At 35.1% G+C, this 11,034-nt stretch overlaps 2 protein-coding genes across 3 annotated transcripts; one reads left to right on the top strand and one right to left on the bottom strand.

Annotated features, from left to right (window-relative positions):
* Window positions 1-7,708, top strand: LOC149895395 (protein artemis-like). 2 transcript variants are annotated; one of them, XR_016458492.1, is made up of 4 exons: window positions 1-466; window positions 1,484-1,928; window positions 3,195-5,099; window positions 7,569-7,708. XR_016458492.1 is itself a non-coding variant. In XM_090119126.1 (3 exons), the coding sequence occupies exons 1-3, from the start codon at window positions 190-192 to the stop codon at window positions 3,595-3,597; spliced, it is 1,125 nt and encodes a 374-aa protein (XP_089975252.1). In that variant the 5' UTR covers window positions 1-189; the 3' UTR covers window positions 3,598-7,146. The 2 variants fall into 2 exon arrangements, 1 of the variants encoding a protein (XP_089975252.1); XM_090119126.1 differs by lacking the exon at window positions 7,569-7,708 and having other exon boundaries at window positions 3,195-7,146.
* LOC149895394 (uncharacterized) lies at window positions 6,705-9,517 on the bottom strand. Its single transcript, XM_090118770.1, has 3 exons — window positions 9,407-9,517; window positions 7,562-7,683; window positions 6,705-7,371 (listed from the first exon to the last, which is right to left on the bottom strand). The coding sequence occupies exons 1-3, from the start codon at window positions 9,515-9,517 to the stop codon at window positions 6,705-6,707; spliced, it is 900 nt and encodes a 299-aa protein (XP_089974896.1).
* Between the last annotated feature and the right edge of the window lie 1,517 nt (window positions 9,518-11,034).

The following is an 11,034-nucleotide window of genomic DNA, read 5'->3' as shown; positions in this document are numbered from 1 at the left end:
GTCACTAGTCACATCTGGAACTTGCGTCTTGCTCGAAGTTGTGGTTTTTTTCACTTTTCAGTTTCATAAAACTTTATATATTATGAACTCAGAGAATTTGTATCACTACTTTTAAACAAGTTTAGTTCTCGTAAATAAGTTAGTCAGTTTAAAAAACTGATATACATTTTTATAACAAAACTCCACGTCATGTGTCAGCGTTCGTTAAGTGCATTTAACGGAAAAATACAAGAGATTCCCGGTGTATATGTAGATAACTTCGAGAATGTGCAATCTGAGAAGCCACGAGCGTATTTTCTGAGTCATTGCCATTCCGATCACATGCAAGGGCTACATTCGCGTAATTTACTCGATTATTTGATAGAACATGATGTGTATATTTATACCACGGAATTATCCGCTGCCATAATAAATGATGACAAAAAGGACCCGAGGATTATGGACTATGTGAAGGTGCTTAAATTAGGTATGTATGTTTAGCCCGGACATACAGCTATATAAAGACATACCTACCCAAATTGTTAAAACTATATTTTTGGCTTCGATTGTAGATCACGTCCGAACTCCGAAGTGTTGTTCAAAAAAATATTCAATGTACAGTTGTGGACTTTCCTACTATTTTATCACGTTTAGATAAACTATTAATGCAATACTTACACATTTTCCATGACTTATTTCTATGTTAACGGTAACACAGTTTAGAGTAGTGCTTCTGCCCCTGCATATCGCATATGTGTGTCCCTACACACAGTAAGATCTTGGGTCCGCCTAAAGCAAAGGGGGCGCAAAGTAAGGACTTAGAAAATTTTTGATCAAAAGTGAAAAAAATTTTTTTTTTGCGCGTCGACGGAGCCCCGCTTCGCGGGGCTCCTATTTCTGTGTAGTTTTTTTTAAGAAACCTAACCTAACCTAACCTAATGAAAACCATCAATCTTTGAGGGCGAATATCTCGGCCATTTTTGATTTTAGAGAAAAGTTGTTCCTATAAAACATGCTTATATTAGCGTAATCTTTACGATAAAACAATAATAAATAGGTGTTATAATGACACCAACTCCATCAAAAATTTTCTAAGTCCTGCGCCCCCTTTGCTTTAGTCCAACCAGATCTTGCGCACTTGTATTAAAAACAGTGTGAAAATCAAATTCCCATGGATTTAGATGTTTCATTGTGGTAGAAAGTGGCCAATATCACTTATGCATTTTTTAGAAATCCTTGGTTATCGCTCGCTAACTCGATCTGCGGTTATTCCCACAGTGCTCGCTCCTGTTGGTCTTAGCGAGATGATATATTATAGCCTATATCCTTCCTCGATAAAGGGGCTATCAAATTTCAAATCGCTAGCTTTATAATATTAGTAAAGATATATTAAAATTATATATGTATTTTTATAGCCGTTTGTTTTCCATAACACAAGCAAAAAGCTTAATATGGTATCAGATCGTGCCGTGTGTGAAATATGTAATGAAATTTATTTTTACAGGTTCATCACTAATAACGTTGCCGAGTAGAAAAAATGAAGACGAAATATTACTGACAGTTACCCTGATCCCCGCGGGGCACAGCGCTGGCTCGGTCATGTATCTATTCCAAACTGTGTCTTACACAGTATTATTTACAGGTGATTTTCGCATCAACACCTCTGACGTGCGCAAATACGCTGCGTTGCATACAGATAGTGCGCCGATCAAAATTAACACAATGTATGTAGATACAACGTTCATAGATTGTGCGTACGAGAATTTTCCGAAACGAACCGAGAGTGTAGAAGAGATGGTTAAAGAACTGGAGCATTGGTTTAATAATGATAAACGAGGTGTAGCATTACACACATCGGCAAAGTATGGATATGAATTCGTTTTTAATGAGATTTATAAGCGGTTGGGCTTGAAGGTCTACGTGGATGGAGACAGATGGAAGTTTTACAGGTAAATACAATTTAATATTATATACGGTACCTTTATTAAACACACACATACAGAAGAAAAAAAAAGAGAAAACATTATAACATTTTAATTTTTAACATTGGTGCCTTATAGCTTATAACTGATCTCTGCCAGGCAAGGCAGCTAAATATGTGATAAGTAATTTACTTTGTTGCTTTCTGTAGGATTACTGGGATAAAACCTATCCTATGTAAACAATGTCAGGTTCATGTCTCAAACCATCCTTGTAGTAAATTTTATCCAAATCAGTTCAGTGGTTTAAGTGTGAAGAAGATACAGACAATGTAGGGGGGTTAGGAATTTAGGTATTATAAAGGTTTTTAATTTTAAGGAATTTATTATACAAGTAAATAATAGGTAAATATACAAAAAAAAATTGTTTATTGCATCCCAGCTTAGCTATGCCAAAGTTAAATAAGAATTGTTAGATGAAAGAACGCACATCACTAGTAGCGGACACATCCCCTCCCTAATGCTGGCAGAAGTCAGTCGACTGCGCGGGAAGAAAGCAGTGCGACGCGACATTCCTTTTGGCTAGATTAAATAATTAATTAAAAAATAATTCATTTAAAGTCTTTTTAATATCCTATTAGAATATAGCCCTTGTTGGAAGAGATTACTTGTTAGTAATAAGGCTGCCTTCTGTGTTTTTTGTACTAGTTTAAGTTCTATTGTACCTACTTTTTACACGCTTTATATTAGCTTCACCTGTATGTTTGTAACCGACTTCTTTGGGCGCGATTTTGACCCACTTTAAACGGCCAGATTTCGTTCAAACTTTGTAGATTTATTGAGGACCGATGACAATACACTAATTTGATAAAAATTTTCTATTTTTTAGTTCGGTTTTCTATAAAAAGCGTGTTTTTTAGTTTTTTTAAACTATTATTTTATTATTTTATGTTGGCAGCACAATAAAGTGTTTAAAATAAATAAATAGATAGATATAGATATATACGAAACTCAGTCAGTTTACATAGTTATTTATTTTTAGTAGGTTATTTTATTTATAGTTCAATTCTATTCTCATTTTATATGCAAGGAGAGAATATTATGTACAAATTTAATTATTGTACATTTGTTAATTAAAAATATTGAAATTCTGTTGATTATGAAATTTGCACATCTTTAATAATCTTTAATAAAAGCCTACAGCTCCTTACAAAATTATTACCTTAAATTTAGAAAAAAGTTACAAAGATATTTATATTACTGCTATAATTTAAGTGACAATATCTTTTGTTTCAGATTAATACCCCATCTGGTACCTGGTGTGACAAATGATTTGAAACAAACAAAAATACATTTATGCACGAAACGCAAAAACGAACATACAACATGCATTCCAAGCAACTACCCCCAATTTTTATATGTTCACTTATCGGCCATGAAATGGGCTAATTATTCCCCAAATTTAAAGTCAGTCGAACGCGTGACGCCGTCGCGAATAGACGTGTGTTTTGCGACACACTGCAGTAGAAGCGAACTAATGTATTTCGTGAATTATTTTTCACCGGATAAAGTTGTTGGTTTTCCTAATCCTTTTGTGGATAAACGTGGTATTAAAAGAAAGGTTGATGTTTGTGATAGTGAAATGGATAAAGGTGAAAAGAAATTAGATCGTAATTTGTTAAAGGAAATTTTTGGATGATAGTTTTTTTGGAAGAACATTGTATGGGTCGTTGGAATGAAGTCGCATCGCGCGTTACGAAAGGGGGCTAGACGGACAACACAACACTTTGCTTGTTTCTCTGTCTGTCTCTCTCTCTCTTTCATAGAACATGTCCCACGACACCTCTCATTTTATTATTATCAATGAATTTGTATTTGTACTAAAGTACTGATTTTTTGAAGATTTTGTTAGTGTTATGCTTAAGCTTCACGCAAAAAGTTTCTTCTGAACAGCTTCAAAGCTTGCACGTTTTTCATGTTTTAAGATTCTTTGTAAGTATCGAGGTCTTCCTATAGTGACTTTATGAGTATCGTTCTTACTTATTGTAATGGGTTTTATTTTATTTTCTCTATTGGAAAACACACATTGGTCATAAACACGACAAAAAAAAGACGTGTGTCACTCGGGGACTGCCGCGGTAAAGCTATTGCATGCTATGCCTTCAAGCCACACCTCCGCGCCCGTCGGAGTGGGGAGCGTGAGGTTTTTTCGTTACGGAATTTCTGCATTCGGTCCCCGCGATAGAAGCTATGCAATAGCTTAAAAACTTTCTCTTATTGAATAATCTGCAAATTTTGAAATAATTTCTGTATTTTTGCTGATATATAGTTTAAGATAACACTTCGTTGGTCAACAAGCCAGATACAGAGCTTATATCTCTTTTTATTGGCTTCATAGGGAGAGAAGCATAATCTTTTCTATTTCATGATGTGATTTCTATTTCATGTGTAATGAGTTACCTTGAATAATTAAATAATTATAAAAGCATTACCATCGTGTACAAGAATGTCTTGGGAGTCCAATAAAAACATATAGTTATGTATGTAAAACGATATAATTTACTTGTTGCTAGCAACAAATAAATTATGTAGGATAATAGAAATAATGTAGAATCGCACCAAGCCGAAATAGCGGGTGGCCTCTAGTACATTAGGGAAAATTTCGTTAACACAAAATATCGATGTTCAGTAATAGTGAGCAGCAAAAACAATGCACCACGTACCAGAGATGCTGCAGCACTCGATGAATTTACGCCAATTATCCGATTTGCGATACACGTGTTTTCAAGGGTCGGCACTCGCGCACACAGACGAGCGGCCCGATCGAAGGCGGAAGTACAAGTTTCATATTCTCTAGATAAGATACATATTTTTTATTTCGCCATCTCAAGTTTGTCATTGATGCTGAGAAACTGCATAGCTGTTGGGTTATTGTTGAAACCGTCTTTCGACCGGATGGCGCTAAAGAAACATTATAAATAGTCCTGACTGTAAATTATATCTGTTGTAAATTTATGAATGGGTTTCGCATAGCGGTGGGCTGGTAGATTTCAATTTGAAAATATAATTTTTAAACAGCTTAATTTCTTCCAGTATTTCTTTATTTCTTTGTTTATACAGGGTGGCCCAAATGTGGATCATACGCAACCAGGGGTTAGGTGAGGTCATCAGCAGCAAAAAGGTCTATGGGAGGTCTCTAAGGTCAACCACTGCAGAGTTATAATTTATTTTGTATTTTTATGAGAAAATTGGCTTTTTTAAACTTATTCTTATTAAAATTCGAAAAAATGTACACCTATATCTTTTTTATCATTTTAACTAGATTAGTACTGATAAGTCCTTGCGTTAGACATGCTATTTATGGTTGTTTATAGGGTGTGTTGAAGATAATATTCAATTTTATGAATTACTTTTTTCTCAATTCATAACTTTTATTTACTTCGAACCCCACTGTGAAAAAAAAAATACTCTACCGAAAAGTGACGCTGTATTTCAAGTTTTGGCGCATTCAATGGGGATTCTGAAAAGGTATAACACATGGCCATGACTTTCAAGGACGAAAAAACAAAACAAGGATTGCAAAATAATTGTTTTATTAAAGCAAAACATTTTACAATAAATGCTCAAAATTTCTGCCTCTGACCATAATACGCAATCCGCACCGTCTAATAACATTCCTACGTAACCTACGGAATGCACCTCTGTTGTTAGTATCTTGTACCCTAGCAAATTCGAGCTTTTGTCGTAGTTCTTGTTCAGTATTGTTCTCTCTTTGGTAAACTATTTCTTTAAAATGAAAGAAAAAAATCTAATGGATTTAAATCGGGCGACCGGGGTGGCCATGCAATAGGTCCTCATTCAAATGATCTCTAACTGCTCGAGTGTAGTGAGGCGGGGCGCCGTCATGTTGCAGCCACATTTCTGCTATTCTTTCTTCTAAAACTTCAGCTTCGTTAAGAATTTGGTTTAAATTATTTTGGAAAAAATTTAAATAATGAGCTCCATTCAGTCTTGCTGGCATTTCATGCAGCACCAACTGCTGGTTAATTATACCAGCCCTCATGTTAATGCCATACAGATGCTGGAATCGCATACATATAATCACCGGGCAACAAAGCTTGCACTCTTTGCACGTGGTAGGCGTGATATTTATTCCTTTTAATAATACGTAGGTATATTACCTAAATAAGAAAAAAATAATTTAAAGATTTATTATTATTTGAGATTTGGATGTTGATGGCCCTTCTCCGGGAACATCGTAATCTAAGTACTCGACGACTGATATTTCACGTCTTCCTTCATCTGAAGTTTCATTTTCGGTCGTCCTGACATCATCACTAGTGTCCATTCCCACTTGTATAATAAAATTTTCCATTTTCTCATCTCTAGCTACATCACGCTGCTAGAACATTTCCTCCGCTCTTTTCATGTGATTTGTTTTTTCCAGTCATCAGCTGTTAATGACGCGATCGCGTCTTTTATGAGCTTTTCAATTTTATTTTCGTGTTGCTCAACATTTTTGTCAGCAACCCTTTGTTTGATGAGGTTCCAGACGTGCTCAATTGGGTTGAGGTTGCAGTTAGGGCAAACGGAGTTCATGACCGTGGGATTTGAGCAACTCATCCACAACATAGCGGTTCTCTGGCAATAGTTTTTTTTTAACCCCTCGATCCCGCTGTCAAACACACGGGTAAACGGGGTGTTATTCACACGGGTAAACCTGAAAATCCATTCAGTAGTTTCAAAGATTATTCAAACGGATAAACCTGAAAATCCATTCAGTAGTTTCAAAGATTATTCACACGGCTAAACCTGAAAATCCATTGGATGGATGTTGGTAGCGTACCAGTCAGCCTGGAAAGAGGAAGACGCGATTTTAGAAGCGTATTGGTTCGTCTCAGATACAATCAGACCTAAAATGTCATCGTCCCAATAGGAACGAAAAGCATCATAGGCCGAATTATATTCCTGAGTCGAACCAGTAACTGCAGGTAAAAACGTTTCCTCCTTCCCCTGAAATGATTCCATAGAAGTCCATTCAAAATCTCTACTACATCCATCCGCATCAAAAAACTCACCATCATCGTCAGACTCGCTTTCCGTTCCTCTTTCAGGCCTGTTCCTATCGCGACCTTGCATCCTTCTATGTATCACATCCATCACCATATTCCTCAATTCATCAGGCACATCGTCATCTGTCACCCAAATCTCATTCAATGGGTGTCCCACCTCCCACTGAGGACCCCTACGGCCTTGCCCACGCCCACGTACATTCCTTACTCGTCCACCCCGATCGCCTCGCCGTCCACCCCTTCGTCCACTCCTTCGTCCACTCCTTCCTCTTTCTCTCGGGGAAACAAAAATAGTGTGGGCGTCAGTGGCTAAAAATGTGGTGTCCTCTTCTCTCTCTTCAATATGCTCGGCCTCTAATGGCGTGCCGTCTTCGGAAAAAATTGCGATCACTCTTGGTGCTCTGCAAAAATAATTGCCATTATTAGACAAATAAAAGACAAACCGAAATAAAAAAGTAACAAGAGATATGCTAATTTGATTTTACACAGAAGACATAAGACATCGTAAAACATAAACAAAAAAAAATTGCCGAACTTTTATGACAGAGAAATCTATTTTATTCTGTATAGATTAATTTAAATACAACTTACGATTCAGATGGCTGATGCCAAATTGGGGACCTCGACCTCGCTCTGTCGCTCCCTTCTGGCGAGGTAATTGGCGAATAAGGAGGAGCATCTGGCGTCGGCGGCGGACTCCTTTCATCGTCATCCTAAAACATACAACATGTTATCTACCCCAATCGTAATAAAAAAAAATAAAGGAAGAAGAAATAATATTAGCCAATATTAGAACATTACACCATATAAACAATATGCAGATATCAGATCTATAAAACCTTTCCCCAAAATGACTGGTGTTCCATAAAAAAAAAACACACCCAGCCCACCCCACACCCAAGCAACTTTACAAATACCTTTTCAAGTACCGAAAAAATTAAACATTTTTATCTTATATACGCACATAACGTAATGGAACCAGTTATCGACATGTTTAGGTCCGTGCGTGAAACAAATTTAATTATATCAAATTTTGAAAACCTTACGAGACTAGTTATTCTTAAAAACGATAAAGGATACATTAAAGTTACATGAGTAATGGCATTTATAACCGTCTGAGATATGTGCTTACGAATAATTAAATAATAAGTGAAATTAATTGAAATCACCAGTAACCGACACTGAATCTCCATAAATCGACTTCCAGTAATCGACATATGCCAGTAATCGACTACCAGTTATCAACTTTAAATTAGATAGTCTACAACCAGCCAATCTATTTATGCTAGTTAATTAAGAGATAAATAACAGGGCAGGGCCAGCGTGGAGCCCCTCGGTGTGTATATGTATAATATACACGTATATGAGCTGTTGATGATCAGATGAACAGGGCAGGCAAAAATTACAACATTATTGATTTATTTCTATACCTACTTTAATCAACATTTAAGTAGGTAACAAATTCAAGCTTACTATCACTTTGAACGAGTATTAGTCTTAAATTTATTATAATTAAATAAAAACCAATACTGGTGTTTTTTAATAACTAGTATCAATACAAATAAAGATATCAAAAAAACCAAGCCACCTAACCAGGTAGCTGTCAACATAAGGCAACATTAATCTTAAAATATTTTAGAGATCAAATATTATTACAAAGAGGAACGTTAGACTTATAATAACTACTTGTACCTACTAATCAGTCATAAATTTTAAATTAAGATAAATCGAAAACTATGCAACAAATCATAATCAGTCACAAAAAAGTTATAAGTAACGCTTATATAAAGAAATCAAGAGGACATAAAAAATTTTATACATTAATTTTAGTTGTATATGTCGGGCAAATACTTTTCCATTTCCGGTATCTTGTAAAACCCTCTTTTATTAAGGCAAATAGGCTCATTTATTTTTTCAATTACTTGATTTATGTTATACCAAATTTTATCTGTTTTTTCCGGCCATCTAAAAGTATTCCCTGTTGATAAAACCATTGTGCTCACTTCATACTGATTTTTGTTTTCATCTTCTACTTTGCCAGGAAAATATTCATTTTCGTACATAACTATAACGTAACACCCTTTACTAATATATTTTTTTTGTCCAATTCTTCGAATTTTCTTTGAAGATAATGTATTCAATGGAACATCCATGTCTGAATCAGTATCACATTCACGTGATCGTGTTCTTCTTCGTTTTGATAGTCCTTTAGACAGATGTCCATTCGATTTTTGATCGTATTGACTAGTTAATCTTTGATAGTCTGCTTCAGACTCACCATCTTCATCTTCTACATAGCTGTCACCACTTTCAGCGTATTCGATTTCGAAATTTGACTCATCAGAGGACGATTTAACTTGAGTTTTTCTTTTTTTCGTTAATACAAGTTCCAAAACAAAACACATAATTCAAGCTCCAAAGCAAATTGTGTTTTACCTCCACGTCACTATTGCCCACGTCACTCAGATACTCCTTCTCTTCATCAGCATAGAGTAAGTTTAAAAAATCGGCTGGGGCTTCGCTGTTTACATTCCACGACCGCGACATTCTACAAGGATAAATAAATAACAATTAAACCAATTTAAAATCATCAATACGTATTTTTTTTACAGATAGCGGACAAACATACAAACAATTTTAAAAATATACATACAATTATGAAACTATACACTCTTAGAAACTGATACAGACAAACATACATAAAAACTGCAATTCTCACAATATCATATACATACCAATCAAATCAACAAACTCCCTTTTTTGAAGTAGTTAAAAATCAAGACGTAACTAATAAATTTTATTTACTTTATTCTTGCGAATACACAAACTTTCATATTTACAAATACATATCAATATAATCTATTAATCTTTTGTCCATTTTACATTGAACACGATACGTGTTCAGTGACTGGACTTCAGTCATGTATTTTTTATATCAGCTTATCGCGTAGCCGTTTTTTGTGCTCTATCAACTTGCATTGAATGATAGGATGCGTTGTCCATTACCAAATTGTTTGATCTCCCATAAGGTTGGGTATTCACTTTTCATCCTATTTCTATTATTTTACCTTGCCGATTTGATTGCACCGATATTTTACTGACTACTGAGCTTTGATCACAAACACTGTTTAACAATATGACATTTAAAACATTGTTCGATATGTTAACATAGTTTATCCATTACTGATCGTAACCCCTTTTACATATTAAGCTGTCAAAATAGAGTGGTCATTGTTTTAATGTTAAATAATTTTGTATTTCGCACTGTAATTCTTCTGTTATTATCGTAGTTTCCTGCTCCGTGACGCTGTTGTAAATTTCAATATAAAAATTGTCATTTTCATAAGCCGTGATGTAATCGTAATCTTCCTGTCTTGTATTTCCGCATTTTTTGCTTATTTGTAAAATTGTTAAAATAAACTTGACAACAGATTTGGCAGGAAAAAAATATGTAGCGTGGACCTAAGGGCGCTTGTGCACTACAAGGAATTTTACTGTCCGGCATTCCGATTTTTTACGGTCCGGTGTAGCATGAAAAAACCGATGAATTGCTTGTGCACCTGTCCGTCTTTACTCGGATCAGTGCGGTACAGTTCAAGGAAGTATGGCGGTATAATGCTATCATAAATGATTGTTTTCGCATTTTACAAGAAACGAGTAATAATATAGAAGGTGAAATATTATATTACTTCGTTATAATAAAAAGTAAAGTTCCGTAAGATATTTAAAATGCGTGTTTCACTTATTTATTTTAATCGGTGACGAGGAGCTAAAGCTATTCACACTTGAACTTTAACTTACTTACTTACTTAGATAATAATTATAGGTCAATGCTTGGTCAATGTATATGTATAAAATAACAATACCGACTTCTCAAATCTCATTGCCAGCTAAAAGAAAGTAAAACAAGAGCTTGTTTTCAATTGGCATATGCAATAAAAAGAGTAAAATCCAAGCAAGTGGGCACTCGAAAACAATTATATACCTACAGCGACTCGTAAACTCAAAAAACCATCCGGAATAGGGAAAAGTAAAATGTCGGACAGTAAAATTACGTATAGTGC

The sequence above is a fragment of the Colias eurytheme genome, chromosome 31 (genome assembly GCF_061535395.1).
Source record: "Colias eurytheme isolate Ceu_HAF_F1 chromosome 31, ilColEury1 Martin Lab GWU primary, whole genome shotgun sequence".
Lineage (NCBI taxonomy): Eukaryota > Metazoa > Arthropoda > Insecta > Lepidoptera > Pieridae > Colias > Colias eurytheme.
Note: the sequence above shows the minus strand (reverse complement) of the source record. Positions and strands in the feature narration are given on the sequence as shown.